The sequence below is a fragment of the Notolabrus celidotus genome, chromosome 3 (assembly GCF_009762535.1).
Source record: "Notolabrus celidotus isolate fNotCel1 chromosome 3, fNotCel1.pri, whole genome shotgun sequence".
Taxonomy (NCBI): Eukaryota; Metazoa; Chordata; class Actinopteri; order Labriformes; family Labridae; genus Notolabrus; species Notolabrus celidotus.
Window position 1 is genome coordinate 11,099,294 of NC_048274.1, and position 16,649 is coordinate 11,115,942.

General features: G+C 39.4%; 1 protein-coding gene across 1 annotated transcript in view; it reads left to right on the forward strand.

The window, feature by feature from the left end:
• The first annotated feature begins 5,149 nt into the window (after positions 1-5,149).
• Positions 5,150-16,649, forward strand: part of LOC117810456 — a 44,454-nt gene continuing 32,954 nt past the window's right edge. Inside the window, exons 1-2 of the mRNA XM_034680303.1 lie at positions 5,150-5,183; positions 5,471-5,574. Of these exons, the coding sequence (XP_034536194.1) occupies positions 5,150-5,183; positions 5,471-5,574 (138 nt within the window). The remainder of the gene's footprint in view (positions 5,184-5,470; positions 5,575-16,649) is intronic.

Here is a 16,649-nt window from a genome sequence, read left to right on the forward strand (position 1 = left end):
TCAATATGCAATGCATCAACAGGTGTATTCAAAATCTAAATGTGCATTCACAGATTATAGAGCCCATTCACAAATGATCAAACTAATACAAATCAAGTTTCTGTGTAAGATGAGACCATACACCAGGGGTGCTCAAATACAAATCTTAAAGGGCCACAAATATTTTTTTCAATGAGCCAAAGGTCCATTTAATGAGGTCGGTCAGACCATATGCAATAATACTGTAAAATTCAAAACAAAATGTCCTTTTTGTTCAAAAAAACAACACAAATATGAACTACAGTTGTGCTCAAAAGTTCACATACCCTGGCAGAATTTTTTTGGCCATTTTTCAAAGAATATGAAAGATCAGAGAAAAACTTTTTTGTCACTCATGGTTAGAGGTTGGGTAAAGCAAATTATTATCAAACAACTGTGTTTACTCATTTTATATCATAATGACAACAGAAACTACCCAAGAAATCATACATTCTGCCAGGGTATGTATACTTATACTTATACACAACACTAAATGTTGTCCTGCTTGCAGCTTGATATGACGATTTCAGTGCATTTATTTTGTAGTTCTTACCTCTGAATTTTGAGGAAATGTCTCTTCAAAATATGCTTCGTCTTATAATGCCGTTTCAAAATTGGAAATCTTCAGCACAGCTATAGTCTCCAGGCACATTAAGCACATGGGTCTTGAGGTGGTTAGTGGGTGAGTGAATTCAAAAGTTTCACTCCATTCTTCTTTCAATCGCTGATTTTCAACGTCCACTTTTCTTTGAGCAGCAAACTTGGAACACCGTTTTCGTTTATTCTAGGGTCCTACAGCTGGCAAAGTGCCAACATGTGAACTGCTCCATAAACGAAAGTGAAAGTTGAAAACTGCACTCGCAGCAGTGAACTCTAAGTGACCCAGTAACAGCCTGTCTGCGTCTCGTTGACATGCAGACAAGTCCCGGTAAACACGCAGTGACTCGACCAAAACACAGAGTGAAGGGACAACAGGGTAGTGATGAGAATTCCGGCTCTTTTTAGAGAGTTGGTTCTTTTGGATCGGCTCACTACAAAGAGTCGGCTCTTTCGGCTCCTGCGTGGCTCCTCAGATTTTTTCTTGTTTAAATTAATGTATGACCTAAAATAATGTAAAATTATATGTAAAATGAGTAACTAATGTAAAAAAACATACATTATATCAAATGTTTATTATTCATAAGGCTGTATTTATACTCAACATGGAGCAGTGTTTTAAAGCAGTGTTTGTATGTATATTAATTATAAACTTGTAAACACATTCATTAACAGCAGGTTCCATTGACTGTCTTTATTCTTCACTTATTGCACTGATGAATAAGCAGTTATAATGTTCATGACCTGGATGACTGAGATCCTTCACAAACACTTCTAATGTGCCTTTGCAGGTTTTTTGTGGACCCTGATTGATGACATTTTCACCTTGCACAGTCTACACTCTGCCTTTAAACAGTCTATGCTATTGAACTGTGTCTAAAGTTTACTGTTTCCTGCAGTCAATCGTTTTCTCACCTTTCCAGTGCGTTCTCTCTGTCGCGCATGTTATCCCTCTCGTCTCCCTCCTGTTGGTGTGCTCACTGTGCTGTGTGTGTCTGTAACCCCTCCCCTCCCCGTTCTGCTCAATGTAGACACGTGATTGGTCAAGACGCCACCATGTCTTGACCAATTATGTGAGGCTTTAACAGAAAAAGGATTGGATCGTTCGCAACCGACACATCACTAGTTTGGGGCAACAAATAGGCGGCCGGCAGGCCGGATGCAGCCCATGGGCCCCCTATTGAGGGCCTCTGCCATAGACGGTATAATAATGGGACGTGGTATCCGTGACGTCACCCGTCTGTTTCTAAAGCCCTGTTTTGAAGCCAATCATCTGCGGGTGCCATATTGGAAATGATGAACTCAACCTAACTTCTGTCAAGCTAGTGTGAGGTAAAAAGGCGGGCCTTTAGCCTTTTCACTAACAGCTACAGTGTCAGCCTTGCCTCTAATTATGCAAAACTTATAATCTTAATATCTTCTAAACTGCTGAGTTATGAAAAATGTGCCCCACATACAGAAAAATTAGCTATTCAAGCAGCAAGTGTTATAAACTGCAATTCATCGAAAATCTGCTTGAGGCTGGCTGCAGAAACAACAGAAACCACATAGACATGACTGGGTAAAAGACGATCTTTGCAGCATTAATAAACATGTTTACAGCCTGGTTCAAAAAACGGCTTGGCCCTACGTAGCTAATTTCTCTATCGGCACACACTGTACAGTGGGTGAATTTTTTTCGAACGTGGCAGTTCAGAAGATATTAAGATTACGAGTTTTTACCCAAATAAGGACAACTGACTTGACTCCCGGTCGGGAACACATAGCTGTTGGCTAAGAGGCTCAAACTCCGCTTCTTTACGTCACACTCTGCCTGGTTGGGTTCCGCATTTCAAATATGGCTGCCGCCGTCGATTGGCTTCAAAACAGTGCTCAGGAACAGATGCATTACGTCACGGATACTACGTCCATATTTTATACAGTCTATGATTGGATTCTTTTCTCGCAGACAGATGTTGAGGAAACTCTTAAAACATTCAAACTCTGAAATCACCTGTGAGGTAGAATTCAGTAAAAATATTTCTGGATGATACAAATTCAAGAACCACACATTCTTGCAGCTTGCTTAATATTGATTTTCTATATATTTACTGTGAAACCTGGATCAAGAAACCAGCAGCAAACATGCTCCTCTTGTGTGGGGCGCTGTCCATGGTGCTGAACTGTACTGCTTTGGAATTGCACAGTTACTGTTCTTAAAATAACTTATAACACTGGATTTAAATACCTCAAGAGAGGTTTATGTGTGATCATGCATGTGAAACATTCCTGTCAGCTTGAGAAAGGTGATATCTGGAAACAGGAGGAATCATTTTGTTGAGGCAGACCACTTCTTCCTGTAGCTACAATAAAGTATGGAGCTTGACGTCATCTTTGACATAACATTCAATATGTAGTCTTATATATATTCTTCTGTCTAGTTTTGCTCACTGTACTCTGTTCTCTTTAATAATGATTACGTACATGAGGCTGCTTGAGGTCGTGAGCTTGTTGAGTCTCACATTGAAGGGAGTGATGGTGCAGTGTAGGAAGTAGTTTTTGCAAGGCAGTTTGTGCTAACAGGAAGAGAAGATCTTACCTTCAACACACTGAAAAATAGAAAACCTGAAGGGAAATCTGAAAACGCAGTCAGAAAAGATTAAAATGCACTGCTCGAGGCACATGGCATTCAGAAAGTATCATCAGGAGAGGGGTTTAGAGAGTGGTTTCTTGTTATTTTTGACATTAACTTCAAGGCTGACTGATCCAACATTACAATGAATATCTCTGGATGTCTCCCAGAGGCTCATCCAGTTCACATTTATGCCGAGGTCTATAGCCTTGATTTAAGTGGTTTTAATTCTTCTAAATATTAAAGTTTCTTCTTCTTTTTGCCCAAAAGCTGCATTAAAATTAAAGTCTGTTCTCCACTTTGTTCAGGCATCTGATTTTAATTTTTAAAAACAAGGTGACAGATTAGATCAAACTCAGAGCAGGTACCATCAGGATGAAGTCTGTCAGACCTGAAGGCTCTCTGCATGTGTCGGTGTTGTTAACGTTGTAATCTGTAGGATGAAGTAGTTTTCCCAAGCTTCACTGGTGGTTTTATAATTATTTTCTGTTTAAGATAACACATGTGTCTATAACTGCACATCTCTGACAGAAGCGAAAGAGGAGTGAGAGTTTGTAAAAGAGTGCATCCAAACATTGAAGCGTGGTGTACTTGCTTTAATTTGATGAATCTCATTGAGCACCTTAATGCATCATTAAGATTAATAACTTTGTGTTATTTTATTGAATCTAAGGCTAGAAATGTTGACTCCTCCTGGATTCCTGCAACATCAAACAACCATTGCATCATATTTTACAGTAACAGAGCTGGAAGATTGCCTTGCATGCTCATAATAAATCATTATCTCCCTTTAAAGCAGCTGCTGTAGAGATTATCTGTAATGTGGAGCTCATTTTCTGTCTTCACTTGTGGAAAAATCTCTCTCTTCTAGCAGGTTTGTGCTCAGATTCTTGAAGTCCCCCTGCTGATAACACCCCACCAAGTGAAAAACTGTCAGACCCGCTTGTCCGCACTCAGAGGTCTGTTTGGCAGATCTCAAGGTCTGAAAAGAGTTTTTCTTCCTTTCAGCTGGTTGTTCCTCCTCCAGCTGGAGATTATTTCCTCTTCTTGTTCGGTTTTAAAAGAGCTAGGGTTCTGTTTCTTTGTTTGCATTGCTCCAAATTGGCAAGGAAACACCAGCAAGATGGGACCACTTAAATGTAAAACACTGAAGCACTTTTGAGAGCAATGTTGACACAAAACACACCCTCTGCTGCTGACTGAAAGGCTCAAAGCAAAGATAAAATTCAACCCTGTGATCTTCATCGCCGCCACATTTTGCCAATATTTAAATCAGACACCTTATCAAACAGGCAATAGACCTTGATTCTGGTGTGACTGCTGCAGAAAACATGCTGATTTCACCTCAGATTGCTTTTACCTGGCTGTATCAGAAAAGCAGTTTTAGCAAGTTGAACTGTACAAAGAACTATATGAAGTTGTTCAGAAGAGGCTGGGTGAGGAAGATTAAGTTAGCTTAGCTAATCCACTTCCTCTGTTATTGGCTCCAGAAATGCATAAACACTTAATGTGCTCAGGCAAGTCTGAAAAATGAAACACAGGGATAAATAGAAACACCAGTAATCAGATGCATTTTTCCAGGCACTCACAGAAAGCTCGACTGTATCGCTGAGAAAAAGGATGTGGCGTTTATGAGCTCATTGTTTGCAGACATTGTTTTGCCTGCGTGCCGTGCATTTTCAAGCACTTTGCAGACGAGGTGGCGGACGACTGGATGAGCGGCATCATTCAGAGGCAGTAATTGAAGAGAATAGAGATAGGGGGAATGGAAGAAGTTTTCATCTGTCACGATTGGAACAAAGATGCCGTAGGATTTATAAGATTGAAGAGAGAAGACGGAAGCTGGTAATTGCACAGCTTCCAGCCCCATGATGTTATTTCTTCCTGACATGTGCACATCTTCTATTGATACATGCTGGGAGCATGAACAAGGAGCAGTTTCAGAGCCCTCTACCACGTGCTACATCTCTTTCTCTCTCTCTGTCTTACTGACGACAGATGTCAGATGACAGGGATGAATGGGTGTAGGAAGGAAATAATAAAAGCACATTACACTGCTTTGCTCCTCATTATACCTATATGCTTCTTTCGAACAAAGAGATTCGTCTTACTTAGTATTTATTTTCTGACACAACAAAACGTGTGAATAGTAGGACAGTGACCTTTAACACTTTAAACCACAAGAACCTCAAGTGTTACATTAAATACACTAACACTGTCCCCTCTGTGTCTCTCTCTCCTCAGGCTCGGTGTCCCTCAGCGTGTTCCTGGTGTCTGTTGCAGTCGTCGTGTGTGCAGTTTGGCTGGTAGCTCTATGTGGCGTCTGCACATGGTGCCAACGTAAACTGGTAAGTTTGGATGTTTAACATTCAGTTCATCTTCAAGGATCCATCACAACAGACGGTGAAATCTATCAGGACATATCTATTTATCCATTAGGGAAGTTTTTAGTGTTATAGAAGAGAATAGGGGTGGCGGTAGCCTTGCGGTTTAGTGTGTGCCCCATGTGCAGAGGCTAAAGTCCTCCAGGTTCCTCTCCCGACCTCAACCATTTGCTGCATGTCCTCCCCCTCTCTCTGCTCCCCACGTTTCCTGTCTCTCTTCAGCCGTCCTATCCATCAAAGGCAAAAAATAATAGCTGAATCCCCCACATTGTTATCTTATAATGAGCCCTTTATTTGTCCTTTAGTAGACGGTATCATACATAGAGAACACCATGTTTGTTCAGTCACCCCGTATGCAGTGGCGTGTCCAGAGGGGTGGCCAAGGGTGGCACTGGCACCCCTTAAAATCCAATTGGCTACCCCAGGGGCTACCCCAAAATCCTAAACAATGATTGGCTGTTTGCCTTGTCAGAGGTGGGGTTTCTGTTACAATCTATAATTTGGGATGAGTTAAAAGGCTGACAGTAGATTCCTTTATTAGTGCCCTCAAATGTGACTTTGAAAAAACATCTTTTGTAAGACACATTAACTTCAAGGCTGACTGATCCAACATTACAATGCATATCTCTGGATGTCTCCCAGAGGCTCATCCAGTTCACATTTATGCAGAGGTCTATAGCCTTGATTTAAGTGGTTTTAATTCTTCCAGATATCAGGTTTCATATAGGTCACATTCTGCAGCCTCTTCAGTACTGTAGATGCCATGAAGTCCTACTCAAGTCTTTCAGAGAAAGTAATTTTGATTTACAAGAATCCCGCACACTGTCCAACTTGCATATAAAAGACATTTATTTTTGTTATTTTCAACATTTTTGTGCTAGATCTTCATCAAGTTGGACAGTGTACGGGATTCTTGTATCTCAAATCTTGTGAGCTTCTTCTCACTTCTCTCCTACGCATCTGTCTTTTAAAGTTGATGTGCGAAGCCTTCTCCTTTTTAGAGAAAGTAAGTTCACCTTGACTGAGGTCCTCTGCCCACCACAACACTTACAGGGTTTTTATAAAAACACGATACAGTGAAATGGTGGGTTAGCAGGTTGACAGAAGTGAAAACCAAACACTCTTTTGTAAGCTTTTAAAGGGTTTACTTGAGTTGTAGACTATTGATCAGACAAAACAAGACACTTAAAGAGGTATCCTTTGACTCTTGGAAAGTAACATGGGAATTTTAGATCCTTTGTTTCTTAAGAGCAGGATTTGTCAAACAATGTAATTAATTGATAAGAAAAATGATCATTGTTCTGTTTACTTTGAACACCCTTTTGTAACACTTAGAAAATGTCTTTGCCACAAAATTATCTTTTTATTTCACAAAAGAATCCCAACTCCCCAATTCCTTCTCACAACATTACCCCGGACACACTCAAGGATTTCAAAAATCTTAATAATTTTAATGGATTTTTAAAAAAAAATCTAAAACAGCCCACACATGAAGACTAAAATGTTAGATTTAACAATTTTGTTTCTCTAGTGTGTTGTGTGCAATAAGGTTGCCAAGACAGCACATCACTCATAAAAAGATCCTCTTCACCAGCAACCAGAGTCCTGAATCCCAGAACTGAGAATCATGTCTAATATTTTGCGGTCATATAAAATTTAAAAGTAAACAAACATGGCGGAATAAGGGAGCTAACTGTTGCGAGCTGCTTAGATTTCTAGTACCTTCATAAAGTAACAACTCCTCTCCTCGTCAGTTTGATCGTGGCATTTTTCACCAAACACATTGTGTAAACACTTGTGTTGTCACCACAAAGCAGCAAGCTGGTTCACTATATCTGATGCTCATCTAAGTTTGTGCTTCACGTTTTCTATTTCTGTCTTTGCTGCGTCTGTTGTGTGTCCTTCTTCAGTCAGCTTGTTTCGTGATTGGCTGTTGCTCTGTTCCACAAGACCAAAACAAAACAGGATTTCTGACTGCAAACACTGGCTACATTTACATGAGACTTTTAATTCCTCTTTAATTCAGATTTAAAAATGACCAATCCGAATTAAAATTAAATCCGAAGTAAGTGTCTGGTTTGTTCTGATTTTAAATCCGAATTGAATAATTCCGTGATCATGTATACGTTCATTCCGCTTTAAATTAATTCCGGTCATTCTGCGCATGCTCGTTCCCTTTTCCTGTCGCGATGACGCACATATCCGACGCTGGCGGGCACATATTTCAAGATGCCCGCCTGAAGCAAGCACTGGACTCGAGCCGAGAGTATTTATTTAATAGGAGCCTTAGAAGAAATGGATATCATGATGTTCTGCCCTGCAAGCAGTTCATGCTGCTGGGTTAGTTCCGCCCACCGATCGACATAATATGGCAGTTGAGAGTTAGGGAGCAGGATCAGTTGATCTCAGTATTGCTGGACAATCAGTTGCAATCCTTTTGAAGTAGGCCATCGCAAGCATTGCCTGTACGTATTTTTTAGATGTTTGAATGTGTGTCTTACAGAATCGATTAATATTTGTTGAAGATGGGATGTTTTTATGTTCGTTCTAGAATCAATGCTAGTTTATGGCTGATAGGTGATTTTATTTTTAAATGGTAAATGCATCATGTCTTAGCAGCATTTATTGTGTGATTTTGGATATTGTATATGTTTAAGAAAAACATTTGTGTACTTTACTGGTCTTAACTTGTAACCCAGTGTCCTTTTTTTATCGTTTACAGTTTTACTCCTTTTGTTTGCCAACATGCTCATCAAGAGTCCGAATTAAAACTGGAGCTAGAACGCTACATCCTGACTCTCGTGTTGTATATTCAGGGAGTTAGGCTGGCTGTCTAATTTTGGTTAGGCTACACCATTAGGAGGACAGTACACATGAAAAAAGTTGATGGACAGAAGCATTAAAAATGTGGACCTTTTTAAAGAGTTTAAACTTTTTAAACCTTTTTAGCAGCCGTTGCACTAACCGTTGGCTTTGATTTGCCAAAGCGTGTTCTTCCGCCTCCCTTCTCCGGTCCTCTATCTCTCTTCTCCTCCTCAGCTGACGAAAGTGAAGCAGTATGTTTGTGTCAAGCTGCTTATTCAAAACTATAATCAAAATCAAAGCGAAAATTGTACTTATTGTGTGGTCTTCCAATGTTGTAACCGAAAATAAAAGAAGCAGGAACTGGAGTCTGTTTTCTTCCGCTAGACGTAAATAAGTCATGCCCGCCCCTGTCCAATCAGAACCCTTCCTAACCCCCAGACCTTAAGCGGAATTGAATAAAGACGATTAAACGTGTTTTCCATGTAAATCTCAATTCGGAATTACTATTTCCATGTAAACACGAAGGAGAATACTTTAATTCCGAATGATTTAATTCTGAATAATTAATTCTGAATTAAAAAACATAATGTAACCGTGGCTATTGAACATGAACATATCAGTCAACACACCTCACACTACAGGAGACCATCCGGTAATTGGGCCTCGTCTGACTTTTGTCGAAAGGGGGAAATCAGCCCATTATCGTGTAGTTTGGACTATGTTGAAGCAGAACTTTTGAGGGTTAGAAGTTTTCAGGAAAAAGCATTGGTTTAATAAAAAACACTCAATATTCCTGCCAGCTGTCTGTACTTTGAGGTGTTTGACTCTCAGTGTTAAAGACACATTTCAGTGTGGAGGTTTAATACTCAGCCTGTGACTGAGGGCAGAAAGCTCTCATGAAAACACATCTCTCTCCACTCTCATGTTCTTTTCCAACACGTCTCTGGCCAAACACCATTGTTCATGGCTGAGATGAATTACAGCTGTGTGGGCAGTCAGGTTTTCTTTTGATGACTTTGTGACCTTGGATTGAATGTATACAGTGATTGCCTGCCCTGTGTGTGACGGTGTGTGTCGTGTAAGAGTGTTTTTTTCTTCTTCTGTGGGCACAGCAGCAGAGAGATGCTGTATGTTTGGCCATGACAGCAAACATGATCAGAGACCTTAGTGCTCTCTGTAAACATGGCTTTGTGCGCTCTGAGCTTTGTGCATCATGGCTGCGTGCCTCCGGCCTTTAGCGCCATGCTAATGATTCATATGATAATGAGCATCTCTCAGAGCTACTGGCTGCTGATTGAGGAACGGTTATTCTCTCTATACATTGGCATTTCCTACATCTGTCAACCCTTTGTCCCCCTCTCTCATATCTGCCCGTCCCTCTGTTTGAGGAGGGACTGCAGCTTAGCAGTTTATCAACAATACACAAGCTGCTTATTCAGAGGAAAAATCGCAAAATGCTAAATGACACTGTTTGCTATATTTGCATTCATAGCCGCTTACCAGTTGAGTTAAGTATGTTGAGTGCACTTTCAAATCCACAGCGCTATTATTAGCTCACAGCAACAAAAACCCACTGAACTTGACAAACAAACCCACTTCCTATTTGTTTTGCCCTCGTTTTATCTATGTCTGTGTCTGTTTTCGTTTCACTCCTCCTCTTCTTTTAAACCAAATAGTCTGGTTCGTATTTGTCCCTTTGTCACTTTATCTCCTCGTCCTTGTCAGAACGTGTCTGCTTTCTCTTTCCTGGATTGTCCCTCTCTTCTCTCGTCCCCGCTGTAGCTTCCCCTTCAGAGTCCTTGTCTCTTGTTTTTAATCTTCCATATTGTAATCTGATGTTTGTGTGTTGAACTCAGAAAGGTTAGATAAATATACGAAACACACAGGTAGAGGAAAAAAAAGCAGATGAAATGTGTAAGAGGTGACAGAATGAAAAGCACAGTGTCAGAATCAAAAATACTTTATTTATCCCGGGGAGGGAAATTCGGTCATTACAGAGCTCTTATAAAAAGTATATAAGAAATTCAAAATATTTATAGAAGGAATTAAATAAGATATAAACAGAAATTAAATCCGCAAGCGGCGATGAACGGGCCCTCGCACACCTGCAGCCACAACCTATGTGAGCCACCGCCACATGTAAACCACCGCCTGATATAAGCCACCACATGATGTTAAAGCAAGATCTGAGAGTATATACTGCTTGTGTCCCTTAGGTGTTGCTAATGTTTCAAGTTTTTGGCAGATTGCCAAGAAAACCTCCAAACTTGATAGTCTGCCACCCCCACAATTTTCATTTGAACAGCATGCCTCTAATCATTTTAGATCATCAATGTGCCTGCTATAGAATGTGCCTTGTTGGGAGTAAATTGGAGAAAAACCCAAGGATGAGTTCTCAAAAGTATGCACTCTTATTTGGGCATCATTCTTTACATTCAAAGTTGTATGTGCATTTGATGCACCCCCTGAAAGCCAGCCACGCCCACAATTTTAGTCTGAACGGTATGCCTGTAAAAAATTTGATTCGTCAATGTGTCTACTCCAGAATGAGCCTTTTTTGGACTGAAATAGAGAAAAACCCTAGGACGAGATGTCAAAAGTATGCACCCTTATTTGGGCGCCATTTTGAATTTTCAAAGCTAGGTGGCGCTCTTCCTGTTAAATTTCGGATATGGGTGTGAGATGCTTTTTTGTGCGTCCTGATGCCATGAATATGCATATTCTTTTTCAAGCATGTAGCTCAAAATAACCTCTATGGGGAGGTGTTTTTGAAAACTCTAGGGGGCGCTACTGAGCACATTTTTAGGGCCCTAATAATATAAAATAAAATAAAGATAAAATAAAATAAAATAGAATAGAATAATAAAGTATACGCGAGAATAGTTAGAATTAGCTATGTACAAAAGCGCTGGGAATGAAGGAGATATATATACAAGGATGTTAATGTGGTAAGTATATTGCAGAGTATAGGTTATTGTTCAGTGATCAGAGGGAGGAGTTGTTGTTTTTGTCGTTGCTGAAATAGCTTATTTTCCTGATCTGTAAAAAAAAAATGGATTGATCTCTCTGTTAATCAGTCAAAGTGTGAGAAATCAAAAAAAAAAGTATGCCACTAAATAATGTTGTACTTTGTCTAACAGCCCAAAAGTACTCCAAGCAAAAATCTGTAATTAGTTTTCAATGATGTTAGATTCAAGTACCTAGAAACAAAAAAGGTAGCCTGCATGTTGATTTTGAAGCTCATCTGGGACACTGTGCTAGTACTGGCTCATGTTTGTATCCAGATTCCCACACACCTGGCTCCCAGTCTGTGTGTAAGCATGCTTGTGAAGTTATGCAGGTGGGGAATGTGAATCTAATCCAGTACTCCTTTTTTTTTTTTGTCCAATTCAGTGAATATCTCCTCTCAGTCTGCTAGCTGTTCACTCTTTGTGTGCACTGAAAAAATAATCAGGTGTTTGTCCGCAGCCCTGCCTCTCTAAACAGGAAACAAAGAAAGTGGCTTGGAGCGAGCCACACATCACACTCCAAGCCAAACGGCAACAGGCTGTCGTGCAGTCCAACGTCTGCTTTTGCAGATTACTGTCCCCGCTCACCTGAATGTAACAGAGATACAACATACACTGCAAAACACTCAAATCCTGCAGAGTGCTTCTGTATAACTCAAAATATCTCATAGCATGCTGACCTGAGAAGTCTAGATTAAAATCCTATGTTAAGGTATTACAACCAAAAATAAGGACTTAATTGATTCTAATAAAAACAAACCTCAGGACTGTACTAATATTACTACTATATATTTTAATGAGGAAGTCTTTTTACTTTTTTTTCCTCTTTTTTTTTTTGGAACATACATCTAATCCAATCCACTTTATTTATATATCACATTCAAAAAAACAATCAAGTTTAGCAAGGTGCAGCACTGTGAGGTAAAATAAGTTAAAACACACAGAACATAAAACGCTGTGAGAGAAAAAAATAGAATACAATAAAAGAATCATAATAAAATAACAAACACTTTACACACTGAAAAAAATAGTTAAAAAAACAACATACATACAGTATTTATGATGAATTATTTTCCCTGGCTAAATAAATACACCATTTCTCCCATCGTTTTCCCCACAGTTCTTTATGGAGCTGTATGGAAAAGGTCATTTGCTCTCAAAGATGTAGTTGTTTTACAATATTAATGCAGATACCAGCAGTTGGGCACTTCTTCTGAAGCCAAAGTTTTGTAATGGCCAGCAAAATCTTGAGGAGGTAGGCATCGAATTTACTCAATCCATCAGGGATATGTTCGAGGTAAAGCAAGATGAATGTTGTACTAATGATGAGACTGAGAGTTTGTGAGATAATTGTTGCTACTTCTTTTCAATAAGGCTTAATAAGGGGGCAAGACCAGAAAATATAAATTCTATCTTGATAGGTTTTTTAAATAAGTAGTCCTTATGCATGTCTTAGTACCCAGTTATATTACTTATTACCAGGCTTTGTTTAATACTTGATTCCCAAAACAACAACAGTGACTAATGCTTAGCAGCAAAAGCAACGCAAGATCAAACCTTAAATACAATAATTTTTAGAATTGATTTTAAGATTTGTGACTTTTAAAGCACGCTCTAGACTTGCACCCCACTACATTTCTGATCTCCTCACCCCATACGTGCCCAGTCGTAACCTGAGGTCTTCAGCCGAGGCTGAGGACCAAAGGTGACCAGACCTCCAAGGAGATCAGATTGGCACATTTTTTATCCTCTTTTAAAAACACATTTTTATCAATTTAGATAAATATATCTTATGTAAGGAATCTGTTTTTTTAGTGTGAAGTGTAATGAGATGTTTGACTTCTATTAAGACAAATACCCACATATCCAGACTGGTGTTTTTGCAGTGTAAAGATGATGAAAAGTACTTTCTACCTTTTAAGTATCCTGAAACCTGAACATCTGCTCCTGAGCTGCACAGCTGCTGTGCTCACAGTTGGGTTTTGACATTACACATAATAAGACTTAATATTGAAGGGAACAAGCTTTAAGAGTCATTTCAATCAGGAGGAAAAAGTGATTCAAGCATTTATTGAGTCTTGCAAGAAAGTATTTGGTTCTCCAGATTTTTAGATGAGGGGTGTACAAACCTAACAAACAAACTAAAGGGAGAAAAAGAGTCGTATTTCAAAGTAAAGCAGCTAAATGATTGGCCTTGGAAGTGATACGGAGCTGTTTTTCAACTCAATGTTTTCTTTACTTTGTAGTTATGCTTGACTTCATTGCTTTAATTGTTAACATTTAACCTTTTCCTTGACCGGAGTGCTTCAGTTTCCTCCTCCTGATCCAGACGGCAGTAACATTTAAGTAACTGGGATCACAAATGAGCAGTTTATGGACATCATTTGAGAGAATGAGGGTTTATAAAGCGGGGCTTTTATGGATTAGGATATTAAAGAGATAAATCACTTAAATTATGTACATATGAATGGTACATTTCTGGCCATAAAATAGAATAGATATGAGCAAGTGGTCCAGGAGAGATGAAGCTGTCTGGAGCTGGTTTTATGCCATTGGCTGTTTCATGGGAGTGTAAGGGGGAGGAGAGTGGGAGTAGGTGGGAAGAGGGAGGCAGAGGCAGAATCAGCCACAGAGGAACACAGACTGGCAGGAAGAGAAGGTGAAACTGGAAGCTCGCTGGTGACAAAAAGAATGGCAGCAGAACGAAAGAGGCACGCTTCAGAGGAGAGCATGATCACAACTAATGTTCTTGAATCTGCAGATCATCTCATGTGACATCTTTAAGTCGATCTATAACGCCTCCACTGCTCTGGATTCTCTTTAATGTCCCTTCCTGTTTCTCACTTGCCCCCTTCGACTCTGTCAACCCGCACCTCCCCGTCCTCTCCATCCTTTCTTCTGCTTTTCTCATCCTCCCACCATCCCTACCTTCTCCACCCTCTCCTCTGCTGCCTCCTCAAGATTTTATGATTCTCTTTAATGATAGATGAGCAGCACTTGATAGCATATTCTCCTCTGCTAGAAATCCATCCTTCTCTGAGACCCTGAATCTAATATTATTCTGTCCTGTGTGTAAACTGGGTACAGTGTGTGTTTACAGTGGAGTAGCTGAATATAGTTACAGCTGAGACCTGGCCTGAAGCTTTGTGTTCTGTTTGAAACGTTTGTGCCGAGCTGGACACATGATATGTGACATGATGAATAACAGAGCGTATTGTGGATGCATCAGAGATGAATACAGTGCAACACTGCAGGATACTGAAAGCTGTTTTTACATAAATGTTCAGCTCTGCTCTGTCTGAAAGCCTCCAGGCTTCAAGCTGCTTAAAACCCTTTATTGAAAACAAGATATGGCATTCATCATCAAGTTCAACAGTAAGCAGCAAATCTCTCAACCAACAAATCTTCAATCAGGGTCCAAAAGGAGATTCAGTCATGTAAAAACAAACATCAGCCTCAGCAATAAACATTTGTTTTTCTCTTATCAAGAAAGATAGTGAGACGATAGTGAGAAGGACATTAAAGGAACTGAAAGTGGAGTTCTCCTCATTATAAAATGACAGCACTGGTTGTTGGTTCAGCTCTATAATTAGAATTCTGCACATGAATACAGACTGTGAGGTGCGAGGGATAAGACTTCTTGTTATCTCTCATTTTGCAAGAAACATTGACCAGTTATCTTTGAGCAGGCGTCATGGGAGAAAAAACTAAGAGAGGAGGTCCAAAATAAAAATCTATGAAAACTTCTGTTGTTGTCTGGAGCAGCTTTTTCAGCAAACTTATCAACACTCTCTCATGCAGATATCTATTGATAAGGGTTAGTCTGAGGCGTCACATTTCTGTCACTCCAACCCCACATCTCAGAATGCTTGTAGGACTTAAAACAAAGACTAGCAAGTGAAGGAAAAAGCCCTGGCCTGAATTTCCTTTAGTAAGACTTAAATTGGCCGCACCTAAAGACCTGAAATACAGACCTCCATGATCCAAGAGTGATAGTTTCATGAAATACAGAAAAGAAATGTGTGTATTTTTATCTTTTTATCCTTTCAGTGTTGATGGTGACGTATGACCTTTTATTTTCAGGAATTATTTTTTATTTTATTCTATTTATTTTTTATTTTATTTTTTATTTTATTTTACTTTATTTAATTGTATTTAATCCTTTTTTTTAATTTATGTATTAATGGTTTATGTATTAATGGTTTATGTATTAGGGACAGACACAGCATACATAGACAAACTGAGAACAGCAAGTATCATAGTTTTCGTAGAGAATGCATCACCTGTCCCTAGAAGGACTTTTGAGAGGGTAAAATATTAAAACAGTAAATTAATTTGACCTTAAACCCAGGTGTATATAGCAAGTTAGCTGGTGAGTAATGTAATGTAGATAGTGGTTTTAATTAAGGTAATTGAACTGTAATTATTTAGTGCTTTACTTATACACTATTCATCATATTCACTCATTCACACCACATTCATTCACAGATGAAGGATGTTAGGAGGATGAGAGGAGATCAACAGCATTGACTAATCCCATATGCCTTCATAAACACACCGCTGTCTGTCTCACTGAGAGTAATATTGGGTTCAGTGTTTTGCCTGAAGACACTTAAGCATGTGACTGCAGGAGCTGGGATCAAACTGCCAACCTTTAGACTGAGAGGCGACCCACTCTACCACTGAGCCACAACCGCCCCGGGCAAAGACAAAATGACAGAGATCAAAGATGGCACCGATTTATAACAGAGGCATTGTCCCCGTCTCCTGCCCAGGGACCTATGATGTAAATTAGCTTAAAGCTAAGTCTGGTGCGGTTAACTGGCTGCACACTGTCCCTGGCAAAATAAAATTCAATTAATAAAATAAATTGAAGAGAAAGATTGTCTCAGACATGAAATTGAATGAAGAGGGAAAACTCCATGCATTAAATTAACAACATTGAATCCTATGATGCTCTGAAAAATGACTCTGTTTCTGTATGTCAGCAAACACATGATAACTCACAGCTCACAGAAAACACCCTCTTCTAAAAGTGCTAACACCACAAGAAGGGGCGTTCATATCAGCTCAGCCAAAGACAACAGTTTTTCTACATGGTGTCATAATGTCATGATTACTTTTAAACTTCCTCACTGAATATATGCATAGTGACAGGCTCTGATATGTGACTCTTCTCTTTCATAAATAATTCAAGGATCACAAAACAGTGAGCTCAGCAAATCA